This window comes from Phocoena sinus, chromosome 8, assembly GCF_008692025.1.
Source record: "Phocoena sinus isolate mPhoSin1 chromosome 8, mPhoSin1.pri, whole genome shotgun sequence".
NCBI lineage: Eukaryota > Metazoa > Chordata > Mammalia > Artiodactyla > Phocoenidae > Phocoena > Phocoena sinus.
The window spans coordinates 13,941,087-13,965,867 of NC_045770.1; the positions used below are offsets into that span (position 1 = coordinate 13,941,087).

Sequence of the window (24,781 nt, forward strand, 5' to 3'; positions counted from 1 at the left end):
AGACCAGACCCAATGCTATCTCCTCTCCAACATCTTCCTTGATCACCACTCAATTCCTTTGCTCCTTGCTCTGTGCTCAAATTATTCCATATCACCATTTGCCTGGTATTGCTGTTACTTGTGAATATATGTCTCCATCACCACCACCCCGCCCAAGCTGTCCGATCCAAGGGCCGGGCCAGTTTCTTTTTTGTCTCCATATCCCCAGTAGGGCTTAGCGCAATGCCTGGCTCAACAATCATGTGCTAAAAGGAAATGGAAAGATAATAAGTGAGAGAGAAGGAGAGGGGCTTGGGAAAATGGGCTGGGTTTATCCAAGGAGGGCTTCCTGAAAGAGGAGGCCTTAAACTATCACCATTAAGCGCAAGACATAGGAGAGAAGGGAGGGAAGAAGGGAGCTGTACTAAATCTGGGGTCAGCCCAAGCAGACTGAAGCAGACCGGGTGGTAATCCTCACAACAAGATCTGCAATTTACTGAGAACCTGTCAGGACCCAAGAACTCTGCTAAAGGCTTTGCACGTGTTACCTCACTTAACTCTCTTACGAGGCAGATGCCTTTATGCCCATTTCACTGATAGGCAGATGCATTTGTAAGGCAGAGCAGCTCAGGGAGAGAAGCAAGGGATCTGGACTCAGGGGGAAGTCCAGTGGCTCCCCACTTACCACCAAACTCAGGCTAGCCATCTAGCCCCTCTTTTTGACACCCCTCCCCGATCTCACTCCAGCCTGGCAAAGTGCACATGCATGCATATGTGTGCACGAACACTCAACTCTCAGCAACAGGTGTGTGGGCCGCCTGGCTCCTCCCCCTTCTCCTCACCCACACCTTCCTAACCCTGGCTTAACACAAGCCTCCTCCCAACTTTACATCCCTGCCCCAATACCCTGTCCTGGTCTGGCTGAGACCAGGAGGAGACATCAGAGCATCTGGAGCTCCAGAACCAGCCAGGATGCGATACCAAATCCCCTTTTTTTTTACGGCTCAGCTGAGCCAGGGCTGGGCCAAGGCTGGAACCCAGGTGATGCCTTTCTAGTACCCCTGGCAGGCTCTAATATCCAGATCTCTGGTCTTTGTATGTGTCCCAGCACTTCCATCAGAGAGCTCTACAAGGGCAGGAGCAAGTCTCCTCTTCAGCCCCCTCCTCCATCTCCGTTTCTCCCTTCCCTGCCCAGCCAGGGCCCAGCTCTGAATGTGAGCCCAATCCACTTTCCACTGGAGGACTGGGGGGAGTCAGAGCTTAATAACAATAGTTATTGTTCACTGAGTGCTTACTATGGTCACGTCCTATGCTGTCTTCACACACATCATCTCCTTTATCGCTCACAACAGCCTGTTATTGTTCTTGTTTTACAGATGAGGAAACCGAGGCTCAGCAAGGTGAAGTCAAGCCGGCACTGCGGGCCTCGCGGCAGGGATGGGGGCCGGGGGGGGGGGCGCACCTTCCTCTTGGCGATGCTCCGGAGCAGCTCGGCCTTGCTCCGGAGCAGCCCTTGGCCAGCCAGCTCGCGCTCCTCCTCCACGCGGCTCTCCCGCTCCAGCTGCTGGAACTCCAAGTCTTCAAAGAGCTTTGTCTCAGTCTCCAGGGCTTCTGCCTCCTTGAACGACAGTGACAAAGGGGATCGGGTGGTGCTCACGATACCACTCTGCGCCTGGAAGGCCAGTTCACAGAGGTGAGACTTCTGGGGGCTGGACCCGGGGAAACGGAGGAAGGGACCTGCCCCCACCCCGCCCCCTTTCCTCCGCTCGGCTCTGCCCCTTTGCCGGGCAGCGCTGCCTGCAGTAGCAGAAAGGAGAACCTCCACCCCCCACCCCAATCCTTCCCTGTCCCCTCCAAGCCACAACACGGACCCTGTCGTCCGGCAGGTACTGCAGGGCCCAGGCGGTCCCGGCCCACCGCTCCTCTCTTCCGGGCGGGTGGCCCTCGGGGGCGGGGAGGGGGCGGGGGCTGGTGAAACTGACCCTTCTCAGCTGCTCCTGTAACTGTTCCCGCACTGACTCGGGGCAGTTATCGAGCTGCGTCTGGAGCTCGGCGTAGAGCGCCTGGCGGGCCTCCAGGTGCCTCCGTCCCGCGGCCAGCTCCGCCCTCTCCTGGTCGCCGGAGGGGGAGGGGGCGGGCACAGGGGAGAAACAGAACACACACTCCTCAACTCCGGCCCGGGTCAGCGGCGGCGCGGGGCGGGGCGCAGGGAAGGGGGGTGGGGTGCGGGGAAAAGAGAAAGAAGGCGGGGAATGAAAGGAGTTTAACCAGGAGAGGAGAGAGCAAACAGGAGAAAGGGAAATAAGGAGGAAGAGGTGCAGAGTGGGAAAGGCAAAGAGCTGGGGTGTGAGACAGGACTGGAGGTGCAGGCGATGGTGTCACAGGCAGGGGTGTGGGTCCCAGGCAGAAATGTTGGTCTCTTGGAGTCCCTTGAACTAGAAAGGTTTGGGCAAGTCCTAGGAAGAGGCCCTGTTTTCTCTCCAAACCAGTCAAAGACAAAGCTGGTTCCATATCACAAACACGGAGCCTCTAGCTGCTGTTCCTCCCCCTCTTCCGCTTCCCAGAGACCAAAATTTAACCCTGGGAAAAGGGTAGAGTTGGTGGGGATTAAATCCAGGGGTTGGGTGTGAATTGGAAGCCGAGGATGTTAAAGCTACAGCAGTGCAGTGGAGGGGACCCCAACCCAACCCCCTTGGCCTCCCCACCTCCTGCCCAGGGTGGGGGTGGGGTGCTGGCACTGCAGGCTGAACTTCAGTAGGATGAGGGTTGCAATTAGTTAGGCCCGTTGCCATGGTAATAGGAGCCCCAGGAGTGGGTACAGAGAGGAGGTGGATGGCTCTGTCTGGGGCAAGATGACACCTCTGAGGGTGGGAAGGGGGGATGCAGGGAGGAGCTGGTGAGTCACCCCTCCGAAGGACAGGCAGAGGAGAAACTGTGATTACTGATTCCAAAGCCAGAATGGGGCCATGGGCTGGGCGCTGGGGAGGGAAGCTGAGGGAACCTTCCCCACTGCCACCACCACCGTGGCCACCACCATCACCACCTCCACCTCAAATAACTGGGCCCAGAGAGAAGGCAAAGTCCATGCCTCCAGGCAATGCCAGGTCAATGAGAAATGAGGTTAGACAGGTTCCTGCTGAAATGCTGAGCTTCACCCTGGAGTCCCTGTGCTGAACCCTGCCTCTGTCCCCCCTCTACCCCACGCCCCCATCCTCCTCCAGGCCTGATCAGGGCAGTTTCTGAGGTCCAAGCACTTCCCCATGCTTGGACTCAGCCTTGCAATACCCTATGTTCTGAATGGATCAGGGGTGGGAGTGGGGAGAGACCTACCCCTTCCCACCCTCTGGTTGGAGTATCTGAAATTGGGAAGCCCCAGAGGAAAGCTAGGAAGGGTAGCCACTGTGTGGCAGAGAGCCCCTGTCTGTGCCCTCCCCAGGCCATGCTACCACCACTGGACCTCCTCATCCCTCCACTCAGGAGGGAAGACAGGTGACGGCTGGAGGACAGCCCGCCTCTCCTCTGTGCAGGAAACTGCAAACAGTCTGTGGAGGCCGCACCCTGGCTTTTCCAAATGAGAGGAGCTCTTTGGACTGAGAGGCTCCTCGGCCAAGCATTTCCCCCAATTTTGTACCCCTCCTGCCAATGCCCCACTGAGTAAAGTGGAGCTGTGCCCCCTGCCCATTCCTTTCTGATCAAAACCCTGGGGTCCCACACCAAGAACGTTAGGAGGCAACATTAGAGGGGAGGGGCCAAGGGCACAGGGGTGCCCGTGGAGTTAGTGCAAAAGCAGGCACGGCTCAGCCCTGCCTGGGTGGCACTGGCAGTTAGGGACATGCAGAGAGCCCAGGACAGTGATTAGAGGGGGCGTTAGTGCAGGCCTGGTTGGTAAGCATGGAGTTAATTTGGCACAGAATTTGGGAGTGTGGTTTTGGGGTCCAGAGCCAAAGCTCCAAAAAACAGGGTGGGAGGGTCAAAGAATTGTTAAGAGCTTCAAAACTGAGGGGCAGGAGGAAGACACTCTCAAAAAATCCAGAAGGAGAATTAATTCTTGGAAAAATACTGTCAAGTCCAGAAATAGGTGGCCCCTCTCCACTTCGGAGCTTTTGGCACGTTGTTGGACATCTTGGGCGTGGCTGACACGGCCCCTGTGGGATGGAGCGGCCCCAGCAGGCTGGCACGAAATCTGAAAGGGCCAGGGGCAGGAGCTGGGACCATCTGGGATGGGAGGCTGCAGATCCTGAAGGCTCAAGGGAAACAGAGACCTGAGGGCCATCTCCCAAAGACCACATCCTGAGCACCGGAGCCACGCTTGGAGGTGGATGTCCCCCAGATGCAGACACCCGGACCTGAATCACTCCCCAGCACCAGTGCCTTGGGCCGTGCTCACCGCCCAAGAAGGGGCTTCGGCACTTCCTAGAAGGGGCATGAAGGGCCTAGAATGGCAGGCACCCAGGCACCCAGATGTAGAACAGAGACCCAGGCAGAGGAGGCCCCAGACACCAGCCCAGCCTCTGGCAGCGCCCTCCAAGCTGGTACTTTCCACGGAGAATAAGGCCCCCTGCCCCTGGAGAGGCCCAGAGACCAGCCGGGCTGCAGGATGAACAATGAGGTAAGAGGTTAGGGGCCCCAGAGAAGGCATCTCTCCTCTTCTCCCAGGCCACAGGCGCCCGGCACTGAGCCAGGCCTGGGGTGGGTTACCTTGTCCCTCTCCTTTTGGATGCCCGTCTCCAAGGTCACCAGCTTCTCCTGCAGCTGGTCCAGCGCCTTCTGCTCCTTCTGCAGCAGCGCGCGCTCTGCTTCCCTCTCCCCCTGCAGCAGTGCCCGCTCCATTTCAGCCTGGAGGCAACAGCAGGGTCCACGTCAAGGCCACTCAAGGCAGCTGGACTCGGGCCACTCTGGGGCCATCACTGTGCCCGGGGAGGAGCCCAGCCAGGGCCCTCGCTCTCACCTCTCGGGCTGACTCCTGCAGCTGCTGCTCCAGCTCCTTCACCCGGACTTTCAGCTGCCCCACTCGCCCCAGCACCTGAGCCCGCTCCTCTTCCAGGGCCAGCACCTCTCCCTGGAGCTTGGCACTAGGTGCATCTTCGTGCTGGAGGGGAGGGGAGCCATCAGCTAGGGAAGCCTCTAGAGCCTTCCAGGATGAGACTAAGGAAATGGATCCCCATTTCTCAGGGTGCTCGGAAGGGGCAGCTGGATTGAGATAGGAGGAAGCTCCCCTCCCCGCACAGGGAGCAATACAGCTTGGCTAAAAGTAATAGACTCACCACCGGGTGCCAGGCCTGGGTGGGGCTCCAAGGAAAGGCAGGTCATAAAGCATATTTATAGCTTGGGAAACTCATCAACACCTCCCCCTCTTCCTTGCCTCCTCTTTTCTTTTTTGGCCCCGCTACTGGATACGCGGGACCTTAGTTCCCGGAGCAGAGATCGTGGAACCCACACGCCCTGCGCGGAGTCTTAACCAGTGGACTGCCAGGGGAGTCCCGCCTCCTCATTTCTACACCCTGATGTCGTCCCAAACTTCATATACTTCCCCCTCGCTGGGCCTTGGCATCCACCCCACACGCGTGCCTCCTAGGCCTGTGGCAGGCCACCCCGCATCCCACCTCCTGCTGGGTCCCACCTCCTGCTGGGTCCCACCTCCTGCTGGGTGCTCTCCGTGCTACTGCACTCCTCTTTGAGATTCTCCTCATCCGAGCGCTCCACAGTCTCCCACAGGCGTTGGGTGGCACCTCCAGGCTCCTCGTTGCTCCGCGCAGAGGCCCCAGTGCCCCCCGCAAGGCCTCGTGAGGGCCTCCGGCCGGCCAGAGCCAAGGCTGCGGCGGCCTCCCCGATGCTGGGCAGCTCCCCGGCCTCAGGTCCCCCGTCGGCCCGGCTGTACTCGGCGCATAAGTTCAGGATGGTCTCCAGGCGCTGGCGTTCCTGGGGAGGGTGGACAGAGCAGGGCATAAGGGGAGGAGGCTGGGTCCCAGGAGGGCTAGAGCCAGGCATGGTGTCCCGTCAGGAGAGAGGACTAGGACACTAGGGGCTCAGGGTCAGAATCAAGTCAGGAGAGCCCAGAGCCCAAGGTCTGGGGAGGCAGAGGGAAGGAGGGTGGGTGCCTCAGAGGCGGACAGGAGGAACCGGGCTGTCGTGCCACCTGCCCACGCGGCCAGCGCCTCCCATCTTTCTGTTTCCTCTCCCTTCTCATTCTGTCCCAGGGTGGGCTTCCTCGTGAACACACAGGGACACACCCAGACGCACCCAGAAACACATGCTGGTAGGCAGAGTAAAGAACACAGTGAGACACAGATAAACACGCAGGTGTTCATGCTGACACGGATACACGTAGATCCAAAGACACCTGGGCCCACAGAGACACTGCCACATATCAGTACCGACACACAAGGACACAACATGTACCCCGGGCCTGTATTAACAGGCAGCTACACACAAACACACCAGTCCTGACATGCACAAACGCACACTGGCACACACACACGGATAAACACAGTCTAGCACACAGACAGATGGGCACCGACCGACACAGGCAGGGCCGGAACACAGACCCAGGGGCCCACAGGGACCTGACACAGGTTTACACAAAGATGTGCTTAGCGTGTATACACCCTGCCCGAGAGGCCTGGGCCACAGCCCTCCTCATGCCCATCTCAGCTCCAGTCACCCTCTGGCAGCCCCTGGCTCCTTCCCAGCAGGCCGCGCAGCTGCCAGCACTTGAACGCCTGGGCCCAGGTGTCAGTGCTCCGTGGCCCGGCTGCTGTATCCGCCCCCTCCCCACACAGCCCACCCAGATACCTCCCAGGGGCCTAAGAAAGTGAAGGAGAGATAGTACTCCATACTTGGGGCTTCCCCCAGACTCTCTCTGGGGTCCCTCAACCTCTGGTGTCTCTCACCAGTTTGGCCAGGACCCCCCACTTACCCAGCTTCCCTCCTGCTGCTTACCCAGTTCCATAGCAAGAAAACCAGGAACAGAGTCTCAGCACCCAGGAGGCTGGGCCAGTGCCCCTGCCCCTGCCCCAGGACCAAGATAAGCAGCCCGGTGGAGGTGGGAGGGGCAGGGCAGGCAGCCTCCAAGATTTAAAGTGGCAGGTGGGGCAGGTAAGGGCTGGGGAGGCACGTGGGGCGGGGTAGGGGAGGGGGGGGGAAGGCCGAATGGGGTTGAGGGAGGCTGGCCCCACCACTCTGCCTGTGCCAGCTTCACTGCCCCCTCTCCAGGATGAGACCCCGGCAGGGGGCAAGCACTCTTGTCTAGGCCAGGCAAAAACAGAAGATATAATAACTTAGAAGACTGGGGGTCCTGCCTCATCCATCCCGGACCCAACACAGACACAAAGTCCCACACCCTCACCTCACCCAAAGCTGTCCCAACCTCTTCTGAAAGGGCTCCAGGCAAACCTCCTCAGTTCCGATTCTCCTCCTCAAACCAATCCTAGTGTCCCTGGGCCCCCAGGAACCCCGTTCTTCTGCTCGCAAGGGAAAGAGGGCAGAATCTATTTTCCTGTGCACATGCTACAGCATGGACACACCAGCCAGCGCCCCTCAAGCTCCCTGCTCTATCTGGGGAATCCCAGCCCCCACCCAGCTCAGATGCCGTCTCCAGGACAGCTGCCCAGAACCACACCCAGCCCCCAAAGGCACCCACACGTGTGTGCACGCACACACACACCAGCACACATAATTACTATCACACAGACTGACCTGGATCAGCCAGGGGCTGCCCATCCTGTTCTCTTCTTCTCCCCCTGCCACCCCCATTTCCAGACGATCCAGCATGGACCAGGATGAGCAGCTCCCACCCATTTATAGAGGCCAAAGAGAAGCAAGAAAGAAGGACCAGAGGCTTTTCTAAAGAATAAGCCTTGGAGAGACAGGAGACGTGGGTTCCAGTTCCAGCTCTGCCAGAACTTGCTGTGTGACCTTGCAGAAACCCATTCCCCTCTCTGGGCTTCAGCCTTCTAATCACTAAGACCTGCTTCTCAAACTGAGACGTACAAAGCTTCATCATAAATGTGGTATGTTTTCCTAGAGCTTCATTGTGTTCAGGTACATAATGTGAAACTTCTTTTATACATGAAAACAAACATTGTGTTATGGAATAAATGCAAAGTGAGCATGAATTTGAAATAAGGCCTTAGAGACCTCAAAGAAAGTTCTTGTTCAGGGCACCAGAGCCTTGAGATACTGGTCACCACGGTGTATCCCGGAAGTGGAGAAGCTTGGGAAGCCCAGGCCCTGTCCACGGGCCCCTCCCTCCCTGCCAGCTGGCCCACCCACACCCTGGCAGAGCCCCTGTCATGGATGCCAGCAGCCTCCCTGGCATCCGCTCACCAGCCTCTCCATCTCCTGCTCCCGAAGCCGCTCTTGGCGCTGCCGCCGGTGGTACTCCAGGAGGTCATCCTCGTTGTCACTGATCTCTGTGATGCTATTTTTCCGCTCCCGAGTGACAGGCACCCGCAAGTCCCCGCTGGAGAGCTTCCTCTGGGCACGGGGGCTCTGGTGGGGTGAAGCCCCAGTCAACGAGCCCAGACTATAAGCCGGGCTCAGCCTGCCACTGAAGCTGCCCTTGCGGGGTGCCAGGGACTCCCCTAGTGTGGGTGAGGGGCTCCGTGTCCTACGGCCCCGCACCCCCAGTGTCACGGAGAAGTCCTCTGGTGAAGCCCCATGGGCTGCCCAGCGCCGGGGTCGGGGACTCTCTGCCACTTCCCTGGTTAGTTTGGGATCTGGGGTGGTCCGGGCGGGCATGGGGGAGAGAGCCCTTCGGGACAGAGATGGGCTCAAGGGAGGCAGTTCTCTCATACTGTCCAGACCCCGCCGGCCTAGGCGGGGGCTCTCGGGAGGTTGCAGGGTGCGGGTAGCGGACCCATCGGAAAATGTTCGGCCCACCAGCTGGCGTGAGGGGCTGGTTGTCAACACCCGCTCAGTGCCCGGCAGCTCCCGGAAAGGGCTGGGAGGGCGGTCCTGGAGCGTGCCAATCTTGTTTCGAGGAGCAGGGACTGGTGGCTGGAACTTGGGGCTGCCAGGAATGCTGGCGGGTTGGCCACGGGCACCGGAAGCCTGGTATTCACTCAGGCCAATCGCCACCAGGGGCAACTGCCCCCCCGCCCGGGGGCTCTCGGTGGCTCTGCAGGCCACTGCCAAGACAGTGGCTGCAGGGCTGTCTGTCCGCAGACCTCGGAGGCCAGGGCTGGGCGGCCTCTCGTGACCCCCCTTCCTGCCCAGCCGGGGGCTCTCAGAGGGGCGAGCACCACTGGGTCGGGACTGTGAGGGCTGCAGGGCCAAATGGTAGCTAGAGGACCGGGCAGGCACCAGGGGGGGCATGGAAGGGGCTGGTTCCTGCCCACTGGGGGAGTGGCTGGCACAGCTTCCACTGCTGGCTGGTGAGGAGAGCGGAGAGAAGGCTGGAGAGGTGTTCTCATAGCTGGAGCCCACGGACATGGCACCAGGGCTGTTCGGGGGGGAGAGCAGGTAGCGGCCACCATTGGCCATCGGTGACAGTGGGGAAGTGGCGGCAGGCTTCTTGCCAGCAGCTCCAGGCTCCTCGAGCACCAGTGAGTCCATGATCTCCTGCAGGTCCTTCTCAATAGAGCTCACCAGGGAACTGTGGCTGCCACAGGCTGAGGGTCCCTGGGTTGCAGGCTGTGGGGTGTGGTTCCCGTTCACCAAGCTTTGTGATTCTGCTGAAGGAAAACGCAAAGAGGCCTCAGGACCTGGTCTGCATCTCCTAGGCCCTAGGGAGCTGCATATGCCCAAGAGCGAGCACTCCCATGTCCTGCCAGCAGAACAGGGCTGGAAAGGCTCTGGAGAAGCAGCCAGCAGATCTGGGTCCCAGCGCCAGCTCCGCCACTAACCTGCTGTGCAACTTCCCCAAGTCACTTGCCCTTGGTTTTGCCGTCTGTGAAGGAAGAGGGCTCTCCTGGCTCGGACATTTTATGACTTAGGACAGTCGGCAACACGGCCAGGCACTCACCCTAAGACTAGGTTCCTCCCTGCCTTGGTTTCCTCAACCTCCTCAAGCTCCAATTCAGGAAGGGCAGGTGGACCTTCTGCAAAGGGCATGGGGGCACGCTGGGGAGCGGGCCAGAAGTTCCGGGGAGGACGTGGTCCCAGTCCAACAGGACATAAGGGCCTCCCAACACAGCAGCCGAGACCCAGGAAAACACACACACAAATCCTCCAGGGCTGGGCGAGGGCTGCGTGCAGCACCACTTTCTCCAGTCAGAGGCAAGGGAGGGGCCTGGCCCTAAAGGCCAGTTCCTGGAAGCCAGGCTGGGCAGCAACTAGGTGCAGCTCAGTGCCTCCAATTAGCCCGTTAAGCCATGCCAGCAAGAGCCTGCCTTTGCCCTGCCCCAGCCCTTGTCAACCAACCAGGAGTCTCTGAAACCACTGCCCCAAACAGCTGAGGGAGTGGCATGACAAGGCCAGGGTGGAAGCAGGGTAAAGCTACCCAGGGAGTGGACTGGGAACCCAAGCTTCTGAGCCTCCAAGGGCCTAGGAAGGAGAAGAAAAAGGCTTTGCAAGACTGAGTCTGGGTCCAAAATTATGGGGACTGTGTGGGACCAAAGGCAGAGGGGTTGCCGTGGATACTGGTGATCCCAGGGACCACCCATCTTTCCTCAGACCCCCAAATGATCCACTGAAGCCACTGATGCCACCCTGCTAGGTGCACCTGACACACATGTCCACCTGTCCCAGTAGCACGCTGAGACCTGTCATCCTACAGCCATCTGAATACCCATGCAAAGTCTGGGGTGGCAGGCCTATAGGCAGCCTCCTGATCTGCACCCAGCCCCCTAGGCAGCTGGGCTGAGGGGGGCTGTGCTGGCTCCCTGGGACAATCACCCAACTCTCCTCTGGGGATCAATAATTCACACACAAACTGCAGCTGCTCCACTGAGACACCAGCTGGCATGGCATGGCCTGGGGGTGGGGCAGGGCCCAAAGACATGATCACAAGCAGGTGGGACCCCCCCCTCCCCGCCCCAGAGCTTACAGCAGTTCAACTGGATGCTTCCTTCTGCCCCCACAGGCCACCCTCAAGGGTGAGGCTCCCTGGTAGTGACATAAGAGGGTCAGGGTCCCACACACCAAGGTGGCACCTTCCAGGGCAGTGGGACACAGGCCGGCACAGCCCCCCATCCCTCAGGCACATGATTCCCCAATGCCAGCCAAGCAGCGCTTCTTGGATCTCTTCCAGTGGTCAGACTGCCTGGCACTCTCCACCAGTGGCCCATGGCAGGTGGCAGCAAGCCCAGATCATGGGTATTGTCCTGCCCTGACACTGCAAGTGCGGCTGGAGTGGGCAAGGAGGAGGACTGTCCACGGGGTGCCACCACACTAGCCACGTGCCCCAAGTGGGTACCTACCCGGGCCAGGACTGTAGGGGGGTCCAGGGGCCCGGCCCCCTGCCGGAATCATGCTCTTCATCCACTTGGCTTCAGCCGGGTGGTTAAAGCGGAGGAAGGTGGACTGACCCAGGCACAACATGCAGCCTGCGGAGAAACCAAACACTCGGAAGGGCAGGCAGAGCTGAGGCAGCCCCCACCCCGCAGCACCAGCAGGCTCAGCCCAGGCTCCGAAGAGTCATCCCCACCTGCACTCAGCGGCATCCACTTGCTCCAAATCTGACTCCCCCCGTGCCCAGCTCCACAGCACAGGGCCGAGGGGAAAGAGCTCTGGTTTGTAAGTCCTAGTCCCAAATTTCCTTCAGACTACCTGTGAGATCTTCAGGTAAAGTCACTTCACCTCCTTGAGTCTAGTTCTCTCATCAGAAAAATGAGGACAAAACCACTGACCTTGCAGAGTTAGAAAGACAGTGTATGCCAGTGCTCTGTAAGTGGAGAAGGCTCTCCAGAGAACACAGACACCCATGTGCCTCCCATTAAGATCCATCTATCTGCCACTTGGGTGGAAGGGTCAGTTTGAGAGGCAGCAACTTCCAGGATCACAAAAAAGCTCTGAGATGGGGGACAGGGAAACACCATGGATCAGGCAGATGCCCCTGCGGGGACCAGAATTCGCTTCCTTAAGAGAGCTGCCACCCTTTCGGACAGCCGGGAGCGACTGCTACCCTCCTTCTCCTTCTGTCAAAGCGCTCTCTGGCCTGACATCGTCCTGCTCCTTGGTCTCCCCTGGAATGCAGCCAAGCCTAGGCCAGTGGGCCCAGCCTCAACCAAGCACATTCCCAGGCAGTAGACACAAGCCCAGTCCTGCCCATGAAGTGTGAGTGCATGGAGGGGGGAGGGCATGTGGGAGCCAGAAAATGTAGCCAGGGGCACCGGGAGTGTGCACGGTGACAGGTGTGCCCACCGCACCTAAGCCTGTCTGGCAGAACTCCTCCTCCCGGCCACACCAGGTGCTAGAGGGCTTCTGCACAAGATGCTCTGTTGGGAGAAGCCAGAGACCTGGTGGTCTCTACCACCCACTCTTCCAATTTGTCCATGCCCTTGGCCCCTGGCCCCAGGCTCCTCTCTACCCTATCTGGTGCCACTTGGCACCCCAAGCTTCATGCCAGTCTGAGCTAAGACTGGCAGGGAAGTCTACATTCCTGGACGCTGAGACAGTTCAGCTCAGGCAGGCCACAAGGGCATGGGGCATCCCAGGCCACGTGGGTACCTTGGCCGCCCACTGAGGCGCTCAGGAGCCTGTTGGGGGGCCCTGGGCATTGCCACGGATCGGGGGCCAGCAGGCCGAGAAGCCCATAGCAGACAACATAGTAGACAAAACCACCCACTTCTCTGGCAAACCCACAGGCCCTCCCAGGCAGGCACCAACAATTCTAAAGGCTGATGGGTGGTTAGGAAAGGAGGGAGCCTTCCCTGCCAAGCCACCAATCAGAGGCGCTGATCACAGAGTAATCATAACCGGAATAAATAAGAGCCAGCCACACTGTCCACCTAATTACAGCCACAGCTGTTTCAGAAAGAACCCTGCATTCCCCGCCCCCTCCTTTCAGCCATTTAACAAGCTAATTAATGATGAGTTTGCAGGGTCTAGACAGGCCCACTCAACCCTAGGTTGATCGGGGGCAGGGAGGGGGGGGCGGGGCAGATCAGAAGCCTGACCACATAGTCCAGACTGGGAAGGAGGTGGGGAGTCTGGGTGGATTCCAGCCCATCAATGCCAGGCCCACCCAAGGAGGCTGTGGGCACCTATGGACCCGGCCCTGGCCCCTATAGCTGTGAGTTCCCTGCCCCTCACCCTCCTCTATACAAGGGGTGTGGCTATGCTGCCTCTGGGGCTATAAATAGGTGATGCCAGGCAGCAGAGCTGGGTCTGTATTAATAGAGCGGGCAGGAGGGCAGCGGGACTGACTGCAGCTCAGCTCCTGCCCAAATTAACTTTCTATTTGCACTCAGGGGCCCCAGGCATGGCCCCAACTCTGGTCCCATGCCCCCAGGAGCCTGGCAAGCCTATTTCTGGGAAGAAACCTCCTCTCTGCCCACTCCTGCCCCACACCTCCAAAGGTCAGCCCACTCACGAAACCCAAGAACCCCTTCTCATCCAGGCAAAGTTGTGGTTGTGCCCCTCCTCCCCAAAGGGGCTCAGGGCCCAGCTGTGTGCAGGTGGGTGCACATCTGGAGGAAAAAAACAAACGGGGCAAAAGAGAGGGTGGATCCTATCTCTGAGAGATGCAGGGGGGAAACACTACACACAAACACACTCTCATCCCGGCTCACACACATACACACTCAGAAACACACAGACACACAGATATAGGCAGACAGCCTCACACTCAGAGCGACAGTCACTGCCCTGCTGGCCACACAAATAGAATGAACTGGCCAAAAGGCGGCTGGGGCGAAGGGAAGATGGGAGGAGGGGCCTTGGCTCCTTCCATCCGAGACCCCTCTGAGCCGTTAACACAGGCTCCGCTCATCCTAACCAGGACCCCTCAACCCCGTAGAGAGGCAGGTCCCACGGAGGGGACCATCTAGTGCTGGGGAAAATGAAGTCTGCCCCGCTGAGGAGTGGCCCCGAGCCCAGGCGCCCCACTTAGATATGTTCAGGGCTCACACACACGATCGAGCCTCACGGCCTCAAGCTCCCAAGCGGGGCCAGGGACCCGATCCCCCTCCTCGCACGCTTCCCCACCCCCTCCACGCCCCTCCCAGCCCGAGCTGCTCCGCGCCCGGCTGCCGGGGCTGCGGCCGCCGGGGGCTGAGGACTCACCACCGAATCCGGACCTCCGGACCGCTCGCCCCTGCCACTCGAGCCTTCCAGGTCCCCGGCCCGCCCCGGGCCTTTGAAGAGGCGGGCCGACCTCCCGCGCCGCCGGCTCCGGGCTCGGAGCAGCGAGCGGCGAGGCAGCGAGCAGCCACCAATGCCCGAGGAGGGGCGGGCCGGCCACTGGCGGCGGGGGAAGGGAGCCCGGGAGGGAGGGACAAAGGAGAGGAGGAGGGGAAGAGGAAGTGATGGAGGAGAGGAGAGGAGAGGGGAGCGGGATGGAGAGGGCGGGGCGGGGCGGGGCGGGGCGGGGGAGATGCGGGGAGGGAGCCAGCTCAGAAGTCCTGAGCCCGGGTCAGGAGTAGAAGTGGGGCAAGGAGGAAAGGTTCCAGGGAGATGACAGAGAGAAGGAAAGGTGAGAGGTAGATACAAAGGCCAGAGGGTGAAGAGCCAGGAGGCAGAAGTGAGGGGAATTGGGGTCTCACTGAGACCCCTCTGTGGCCAGAAGCCACCAGAGGCCTAGGAGGGGGCCGGCCCAGCCCCTGGCTGGTCACTTTGGGCCAGTCACACCCTCTGGCCTCCGGTTCCTTATCAACAGAGTGAGGAGGCTGGCTTGATGACAGCAGAGGTTAAGCTCTGACAGTCCATGGCTCCATATATTAGAGAGAAGAGTGAAACTCCTGGTAATCCAGCTAAGTCACTGGGTCCAGCTCTGGCCCTCAGTCTGCCACCATGACAAGTGCAGGCCAAGGCAGTGCTGTGTGCAGCGTGCGCACCACTGAGCCTGGCCCCTGTCTCCACCCTAAACACCTCCTCCTTTGCCCCCCTTACCCCCACCCTCCCAGCAGTTCACCTCGCCCCATGACCCACACTGGACCAAGGCACGGCCTCTTCCAAGCCAGCCCACTTCCCTGGGGCTCCAGAAGCCAACCCACCTCCTTCTAACCACAACCACCAGTCGTGCTAGCCCCGCAAAGAGCTCTTTCACCCCAAGGAGGTACCCTTCCCATCTGGAAACACAGTTTTTTCCCATCTGGAAAAAACCGCCTCTGGAGCCCCCAGGACCAGGCTGAGGTTCTGGGCCAGGCAAGTACCTACCACCCAGCCTGGGTCCCAGAAAGTTCCTCTCATTCCAGGGACTGGCCTCTGGACACCAGAACCTTAAGGGACACACTGTGTTCTCTCAGATGTCTTCTGTATGCTCAGAGCTCACATAGCCCCACACACTTTCTCCCAGGTACACACCAACACCTCAGTCACACAGACACCACTTGGCTGTGCATACTCTGAGTCACACAGACACCCCAGTTAAACACGTCCTGTCTCTCACACACATTTATCTCAAACATACCACCCCTCAGGCACCAGCCCCTCTCTTGGTTATACCCTCACTCAGGCACAGATAGCCTTTCACTCAGTCCCCAGAGAGACTCTGAAGTCAAAAGTCAACCTCCTTAGAGAAACAGTCAAACAATTTTTCCACCCTCACTGAACTCCTACCCACCCAGCCATACTACACACACACACACACACACACACACACACACACACACACACACACACACGCTCACACACTCACAGCTTACTCCCCTTCTGAAGGAAAAAGGAAAACCATATAGGGTCAAATGCAAAATAGGGGGAGGGTTTAAAAAAAAAAATCTCCTCAGGAAATGTGATGCATCAGTCTGGAAACTGTGACGGCCGCAGCTGGACAGACCCAGAGACACAGAGGAGACCGCCAGGGAGAAATGGGGCAGGAGGCAGACACAAAGAAGTGGGGAGCTAGGAGCACTTGCTTTTTCTCTCCTTCCTTTGAGCTTTATTAGTCAAGATCTTTATCAGTCTTATAACAGAGGACAGTTGGAGGCGTCACTCCCATTTTACAGAAGGAATAACTGACAGCTGGGTGGAAGAGGAAGAGGCTCAGTGTCCCAGAGGGAGGCAGCTGGATAACTCAGGAATCCTGGCTCACCAGCCACATTCCAGGGAGCCTCCCCTGCTGGCCCTCAGAGAAGCCCCTGCCCACCAAGGAGGCGCTTGGGGAGTGAAGGAGACTCCAACGGAGGGCTGGCAGTGAATGCTGGGAGAGGATGAGGACCTTCTGTCTAGACAGCCTGGTCCCTGAGCTTCATGGCTTTCCGGGCCCTTCCCTACTTGGTCCCCTCCCAGATCTTTCATGTGGTCTGGCGATGTGGTCTCGGGGCGGGACAGCCTAGACCCAGATATGATATTCCTCCTCATTTCCTTGGTCCTCTTCCTAGCTCCACCTCTTGTTCTGTAGAGAGAGGGCAGCGTGGGATGTCCCAGGATACCCGGGGATAGGACTGAAAGCGGGATCTTCCTGGCCCCCATGTCCACAGCTCTAGCTAAAGGTTGGCATCTGTTTTCTGCCTGCTTCCCCCCACCCCCTGGCCAGGCATATTCCTGCTGGAAGAGCCTGTCACTGCCACCCTGCTCGTGATGACGTGTGCCTCTCCAATTGCCTATGGCTGGGCCCAGTGCCCAGAATGATGCATCCAAAGCCCGGCCCAGCCAGAGAGGGCTCCTTGTTATTTCTAGGGTAGCCCTCTGTTTTTCAAAGAGGGGGGTCCCCCCTACAAGGCTGGATCGGGGAAACAAGACAGGGAAAATGATCCTCTTGCATATATGCCCACAGATAGGCACGTGGCCAGTGAGTTCTCATATCCTCACAGGCGCACACACGGACACTTCGTTACCATCAGCCCTGAGTTCACCCCTGCCCCCAACTTGAACACTCTGATCCATAAACACAAGGAAAGACACAAACACAAAGATACACAAGCCCAGAGGCACAAACACATCCGGAGATACATAAACACACTCCAGTTACACAGACACATAGAGATAGCACATGCACCCCCGAGCCACCCAGTTTCCAGGGAAACGCGCTCCCAAGAATGTCCGGAGTGGGGCCAGGCAGGGCTGGGCTTGGTGCCTTGCTCCAGAGATGAGACAAGGAAACCCTCAGCTCCTGGAGCCCAGGGGAGGGGTAGTGCTGGGGAGAAGAACACCCGTTCCTTTGTGCCTCTGCCTACCCCTCCCCAGGCTGCCAAGCTTCTGAGACAGGCGAGCCTAGACAAGGCAGCTATGGGGGTGGAAGGGAGTGAAAGGGAAGGGGGTTTAGGGTCAGGAGAGAGTGGGAGGGTACATAGTTGGCAGGGTGGGCTTTTGGCTGGGCAAGAGTTGAGGGTCACTTGGGCCACAGGAAATGCCTAAGAATTCCATCTTGGCCCAGGCCCTCCCTCTTCTCAGGGAGCTAAATGCTGCCCTGGGAAGACCAGGCAAGAGAGGCCTACAGAGCATCGGTTCCTCCACCCTGCTCACAACGCACAGGGGAAGAAAATTCTTGCTCATGAACGTGAGGGATTTGGGGCTGGGCTCCTTCTCCAGCCTTCTTTGAACTCTGCCTCTGCCTCTCCTTGCTGTTCTACTATCTCACTTCCACGTACCCAAATCTTGGGGAAGATGCTCTCTTTGAGATGGAAGAGTACGGTCAGGAGCCAGATGGCATCACAGCCAAAGGCTCAATTTATGGGGGTTCCTCCTCTTATCTGGAGTCAGAGAAGCCCTGGAGGAGATGAGGGCCTGCTTGCTGCTGTTCCTGGCAGACCTATCTCCCTGGAGTCAGTTGTCCCCCTGACACTCCCAAAGGCAGGAAGGTTGGGTCTCCTGGGTCAGCCCTGGAGGGAGAGACCCCAAGAGGTGTGAAGAGAAGGAGAGAGGGAAACAGTGGAGTGGGTGGGATTTCCACTGCAAAGGAGCTTCCAGCCATTAAGAGGTAAGAGTCCCAAGAAAACACTGCCAGGACATGGGTCCTCCTACTTAGAGCCAGGCTTAGTCCAAAGCTCCATCCTCTACCCCCCACCCAAATCCACTTTTGTCATCCCCCTAATATGTATACATTGATGTCCAGGGCAAACACACCTGGTTTATCAGAGTGCTACCTGGCCAACCCCTTACCTGCCTGGTCACCATAGTAACCGGAGGCCCAGTTTTTAGAGCTCCCTTACACAACGGAATGGCCTGTTGCTTTGGGAAACAGGGTGGTAACCATATTCATGACCCCAAAGCTACTGTCAACAGTGTTTTAACAGGAGTGAGCGTGTCCTCAGATTTTGCCATCAGATTTTGCCCTTGTCCCATCGCCATTGTCCTCAACAGCTCCCCAGCTTCAACAGCCTTTCAGAACAACTCCCTCTTGGCATCATGGAGCCATGTGCCACTTTCCCCTCGCTGCTGCTCCAACTGCTCTCCCCTAACGACCACGAGTGACCACTGCACCACTCCCCGTGCCCTCTGAGAGCAGGAAGCAGGCCCTCTTCTCTCCCCACGGTGGCAGGGTGGGGGCGACCAGAGAAAAGCAGGTTGAAGACAAGTCTGGATGCTGGAGGGGTTTCGAAATGCACCCGATCCAGATGCACCTGAGCACCCCACCCCCAACTTGGCCACTCAGGCGGTTACCATGGCAACCAACACAGCAGGCTTCCCCTGCACCTGTCGCGCACAAGCTTTTAAACAGCTCCCTAGGTTCGGGGCTGTCAGAACTTACCCTGAGTGAGTCGGGTGGGCTGCCGGACCAGGAGCCCATCAATAGTGCAGGCATTGCCGCAGGGGTAGAGGGTGAGGGTGCCCCGCAGGTTCTCGATGTAGCAGTGCTCTGGAGCCAGGCCTGGACCCTGCAGTGAGATGTCCCTGGCTGCAGAGCCAATCACTGTCCTCCCTGAAGACAGGAGGCAAACTGAGTCAGAGGGGTAGTCCAGGCTGAGCTGGCAGAGAGGGGCAAGGAGGGCCACACTGGAAATCTACTGCCACCTCCTACTCCAGGGAGAATCACGGGCCACACCTTTGGGGCCCCTGAGCCTGGTAGAGACAGTAAGGGGTAGAAGCTCTTCTCAGACCCAGAGATGAAGGCCCGAAGGGCACAGTGGATCCACAGATAGAGTAGGGAAGGGGGACTTTTCTGCAGACCTTCCCTTTGTCCCCCCAGTCCTCCCTCCCTAAGACCTTTTTCTCCTTCCCCATTCTCCCCCATCTTTTCCTCAAACTCTCTCAGCCTCCTTCTTCTCTTCCTCCCTTCTGCCACCGGCAACCCTTGCCCTCCCTCGCTCCCGTCTCTTCAGTTCAACTCTCCCCGGGCTTCCGCAGGCACAGCCCCACCCCCTGGCAGAGCCCCTGGGACCGGTATTTGGAGAATGTGGGGAATGTAGTATCACCCAGGCAACAAGTGCAACCTCGAGAGTAGAGAGGAAGGGCAGAAGCCGCAAGGTGGAAGGGGCTGTGCCAGGGCCTAACTAGGAGGTCTGCCCCCACTGCCATCTCTCCATCTCCACCAGCACCTTCTCCCATGTCAGGCACTGCCCTGGAGGGGGCCCCCTTTCTTCTTGGCCACAGTGGTTGCCAAGAGCCATGTGCTCTCCTGTTTCAGTGCTCTCCTCCTGATTTCTAAGCTGATCTTTAATCCCAGTCATGGAGCCAGATTAGTCTGGGCAGGCAGAGACAAGGGAAGCAAACTGGTGGGGTAGGTGGCACGGCCTCCCATCTGGGGGAGGTGAACACTGCCAGCAGGTATCAAGAGGGCCCCAGCACGTGCCAGGATCCCAGGGCAGGAATGTCTATGGGGATGGAGGGGTGGCAGGTCAGATGCCCCCCAGACTCACCTTCCTCCAGCGGCAGAAGAGTGATGGCCGTGCTGAGCCGCCCACTGCCCAGGCTCACCAGATGGGGTTTGTCCGTTTGCACTTTCAGCCCTTTGCCTGTTTCGATCAGGTCCAAGGGTCCTCTCTGCAGGTAGTGGAGGTGGCGGATAAGCATCCTGGCCGCCACCTTACCACCCTAGTCCCCGTCCTCACACCAGCACTTGCTCCAGCGCCTGCGCTCTGCAAAGGGCTCCGAGGGTGTAGTGCAAAATCTTGCACAAAGCAGTATTCCACTAAATTGTAATTAGATCTGAATCTAGGCCACTAACTCGTCCCACTGGATTTATCTCAAGTCTTGGTTTAACTGCCCCTTTTGTCTGCTAGGACAGAAACAGGAGAAAGGGGAGTGGGGAAGTGTTTGGTAAGAGGAGGGGGTACTGGTAGAGGGGGACCGATCAAGACTTGTCCCTGTAGACCTGTCCGTGGCAATCCACTTGGCCATTGTTTGCCCCTGTTAAACTAAATTACAAGAGAGGGCAGGGCCTGGATCGAGGAGAGAGATACAGCTCAGGGTCAATCTGTAAAACACTTCCTGACTTTCAAGGGGTATTTTCTGGGTGAACCAATTAACCTAATTCAGCTAAAGACTTAGCTGTTAATAGGCTTGGGACCTGGGGAAGAGCAGAGGTAGTACCGCTGTCATCCTTGGGCTGCGACCACAGGTAGGTAGAGGAGTCAGCACATCCTCACCAACAGCCCGCTTGCCCCGCCCCCAACCACACTCACCTGCACCATAGCTGGGGCCTTGCTTCCAGGGCCCACTTGGTTCCTATTGATAGTGTCCATTGTCCTGGGGCTCCAGAGCTCCTGCGGACACAGCAGAAAACAGGTGAGGTGGGGAGGCCAGGGTAGAAAAGGGCGAGGAGTAGGCTCTGTAGCAAGGTTCTCAGGGAAGGGGCAGGCCTGTGTCACCGTGGTTTCCAGCATGCTCCTGCTAAGGGAGAAGTCGAGGCAGCTCAGGAGCTTCCTGAGGGAAGGTGATGCCGCCTCTTCAGCTGTGGCGTGGATACCACACCACACCGGTCCTGGCCCTTGCCACACACAGGAAGCCCAGAAAGTCCTATAGGGCCCAACCTGTACTGCTGTACTTTCTTGCCTCCGACACCCAGGACTCAGGCCTTGGCAGCTGAGGACCCTCACACAACTGGAGTCGTAAGCGGGGCGGGGGAAATCTACCTTAGCGGGAGAAGCAAGTCCAAGGAAGCCCCTCCAGGGACACTGGTAGACAGGGGGCCCCAGGTGGGTGGCAGGGCTGAGCAGGAGCTCCCTCCCGCAGCCTTTCCCTCTCCTTCTTCTCCCTTTGTCTCTTTTCCCAGGGGTCCCAGAAGGATGTTTTCTTAAAGGAGACACACGGGAAAAACACAACTATTCCTGCCATCTCTTTGTCTCAATTCCTGCACCCTCTCTTCCCCGGAAAGCAATCTTACCCCCAAACAGTCAGCAAAAAAATAGAAACCCTCCATGGTGACTAGCACTGGGAATATAGCACTCTGGGGATCTTCACCTGATTTGGTGCTGTAGGAAGCTGAGGTCCTTAGAACCAGAGGTAAAATACTGATAGATTCCAGAGCCAGACCCTGAACTCTTCCTCACTCATCCCTTTCTCCCTGGCTCACAGTTTTGGTACCTGCAAACTCTGAGGAAGGACCTTTGTGCACTAATATGTACCTACATGCCCATCCTTGGCCAACTTGCTAAGGTTCACCTGCTGCTGAACAATGTTTCTGGGGAAGTTGAAAAGAGTGTAACTGAATGTAGGGAGGGAGACGTAGGAAAGCAGGGTGCCCCTCCACTTTCTCTTCCAGCCATCTTCCAAGGGACTTGGAGAAGAAGTCGGGGGAGGAGCCAGCATTCCAAGTAATGTCTGACCCTGGCAGTGGGGCCCAAAGGCCTTAGCCATAGTTACTAATTTTACCCTCCCAGCTTCCACCCTTCCGGACCTGGACTGCTTCGTCTCCGTCACCATTTCCACCCAAGCTGGCGGAAGAGAGGCTGGAACAGGGCCTGGGGCCCGCCCCAAGTCTGCCTGGGAAGAGAGGGAAGGCAAAGGCCATTAACCTACACCAAAGCTCAAGGTGGCCTGGCATCTCCCCAGGAGACCTGGCCAGGGGGAAGAATTTCCAGGGACAGAGACTGCTGTACTCAGGGAAATCCCTCAGCATTCTCTGAGGGAGGAGAGGCAAGAGAGTGGGTTGGGGATGGAGAGTTTATATAAAAGAGGGGGTAAGAAAAACAAAACGATAAACAATGATGAAGGAAAGGCATCATCACTTAGTGGAAAGAGCTTTAGACTGGGGTACAAGAACCTTAAATTTTATGTTATTATTTTATTTTTTAGAGCCTTAAATTTTAATCCTGACTTTATTATTTATTAGCTGGGAGATCTTGGACAAGTTACTTAACTTCTCTGAGTGTCAGATCATTCTCTATAAAACTGGAATAATGATTTAAAGAAAAAACACCCACTACTTGCCTGGGGCTAGGGGTGGAACGGGGAGTGACTATAAATGGGCAGATTTCAGGGGGGTGATAGAAATGTTCTAAAACTTACTTGTGATGACGGTTGCACAGATCTGTAAATATACTAAAAATCACTGAATGTACATTGAAATTAAGTGAATTTTATGGTATGAACATCATACCTCAATAAAACCGTTAGGTTTTTGTTTTTTTTAAAGGTGATTGTCTGGAGATTCAGGTATTATGTGAAACGACACTCTGTGAAGTGCAAAGCCCTATAAACATGCCAGTTATCAGTATGAGCTTCACGATCTGGAACAAGTCACTTCACCTATCTGGGCTTCCATTTCTTCATCTGTCAAGTTGTCATTATCACTCTGTGAGGTGGCAGTGGGTGTGCTCTTTTATTTACACCAAGGATTTCAAGTGCAGATAAAGATTGTAAAGGAATGAGGTTGATGGGGAACAAGAGTGATTGGAGGGGAGGAGAGAAGGGAATAAGGAGGTGAAAGAAGAAGGAGAGATAAGGAGAGAAGTGTAGGGAGAGACAGAGAAGATAAGAAACGATGTAGAGATTGGGAGGCGCGGGGCTGTGGCCCCAGCTCCGAAACCTAATCCAGGTGAAGTGGAAAGGTACACCAGACCGGCGCGTCCCAGCACGCGGGCGGCGCTCTGACCCAGGGGCTGCGCAGCGGCCGGGAGAGCAGCCACGGGGTGGGGGGGCGTGGGGGACGGGTCGGCGCGGGGGCGCCTTCTCCTCCCACCCCACCCCCACCCCCGGCCGGGAGTGCCAAGCGGGCTGCTCCGGGGCGCCTCCCACCGGCCGACCTGCTCCCGTCCCACCGGGCTGCCCACTACCCGGGGCTGTAATTACCCACCCCGCTCGCCCAGCCCGGCCTCCGCGGCCGCTCTGGGAAACCCCGCCCCGCCCGCTGCCAAAAAAAGGCCCCTGCGGTGCGAGTCCAGCTCTCGGGGAGGAGGGACTGGGGGAAGCGCCGCTGTCAGCCTCGGCTCTCAGTAGCCCTCCTGCACCGCGAGCAGAGATGCCCAAGCTCCTCCTCGGGGTCAGGGTGGCAGAGGCCCGGGTGTCTGGAGGGCCCCTTGTGGGGCGACGTCGGGGCTCCGGCAGGTGACCCCGCTCCGGCCCCTCCGGCCTCTCGGCCCAGCGCGAACGCCCGGGCATCCAGGCCACGGGGGATCAGCAGCCCTACCCGGTCCCCAGCTTCTCTGCGCCTCGTGGGGCGCCCAGAGTCACCGCTTCGGGGGTCTCGGCACCTTAGCCAGGGCGGTGGGGGCCCAGGGAGCGGCCGGAAAGGTCTGGAACCGACAGGCACTGGAGGAAGTCCAGACTCCAAATTAGGCACCAGAAGAAAGGTCCGAGGCCGGCCCCGGAGCGAAAGCGGTCCCGGCGGAGCCCCCGCACGGGTGCTTCCGCTCCGGCCTCACCTGTGGCCCCGGCGGCCAGCCCAGGCCTCGTCCCGGGCGTCGCATGGCTGTGGCCCGAGGCCTCCGGGGCAGAGCTGGGATCCTCTCGACCCGCCGCCACCGCCTTCGCCCGTCCGGCGCACATCCGCCCTCGAGGAAGGGCCGCCGGCGGAGGAAGGAGCCGGGAAGGGAAGGAAACTGAGGCTGGGAGCCCAGCGGGCGGGGCGCCGGAGCCGGGCGAGGGCGGGGGAGGGCGTGGGGGAAAGCCAGGGACGGAGGGAACTTCGGGAGAAGGAAAACGAGGGGTCTGCGGAGGGACGGGGCGGGTGGAAGACGAAGGGATTTGGAGGGAAATAAGAAAGAGGGAGACTGAGGGATGAGGGAAAAGGAGGGCTGGGGAGGGAAGACTGAGGGCAGAGGATGGGGAGGAGGGGAAGGAGGTGGGAAACCGGATAGAGTCCAGGGGACGCAGAGGTGGGGGGAGACGGGGACGGAAAGGTAGAGGGACTGGGGGACGAAGGAGATGGGGGAGACTGGGGACAGAGGAGTCCTCAAGGAAAGGGGGTGACGGACCGGGGGAGCAGTCGAAGGTACCCAGGGCCGTGGAGGGGGAGACCGGGGGTGTGGTGGGAGGCGGGGCCCTGGAGTAAAAGAGGGGGCCGGAGGGCAGGCCGGGGGACCCAGGAGTGGGGAGAGACCGTAGGCGGGCAGCCGGGGCTGGAGGAGGCGGCGGGACAAGGCGAGAGTGTAGTTCGGGGGTGTGATTTTACTTGTGTGCGGGGTGGAGGTGGGGTGCCGGAAAAGGGCAGCTCTCCGAGGCCGGGGAGGCCGGGGGACTGAGTTGGGTTTACGCACGGAGGGCTCCCTGCTGCCCCTCGCCGCCCTCCCCAGGGCCGCCAGGTGGGACAAGGCCGCAGTGTTGGGCCGCCTGCCGGGCCGCCCCGCCCGCCGCTGACGCCGGACAAGCGGCCTTTCTTTGGCCGGGCGGGGAGAAGGGGCCGCTTGTTTGCCCGGCGGGGGAAAGGGGCGGCCCCCAGACA

The 24,781-nt window shown here is 58.8% G+C and overlaps 1 protein-coding gene across 1 annotated transcript in view; it reads right to left on the reverse strand.

The window, feature by feature from the left end:
- Positions 1-21,900, reverse strand: part of PHLDB1 (pleckstrin homology like domain family B member 1) — a 41,100-nt gene extending 19,200 nt beyond the window's left edge. Inside the window, 10 exon segments of the mRNA XM_032639157.1 lie at positions 1,442-1,597; positions 4,678-4,815; positions 4,928-5,068; positions 5,617-5,898; positions 8,305-9,653; positions 11,340-11,465; positions 18,710-18,880; positions 19,818-19,941; positions 20,583-20,663; positions 21,797-21,900. Coding sequence (XP_032495048.1) covers positions 1,442-1,597; positions 4,678-4,815; positions 4,928-5,068; positions 5,617-5,898; positions 8,305-9,653; positions 11,340-11,465; positions 18,710-18,880; positions 19,818-19,941; positions 20,583-20,642 — 2,547 coding nt within the window. The 5' untranslated portion in view covers positions 20,643-20,663; positions 21,797-21,900.
- Positions 21,901-24,781: the final 2,881 nt, after the last annotated feature.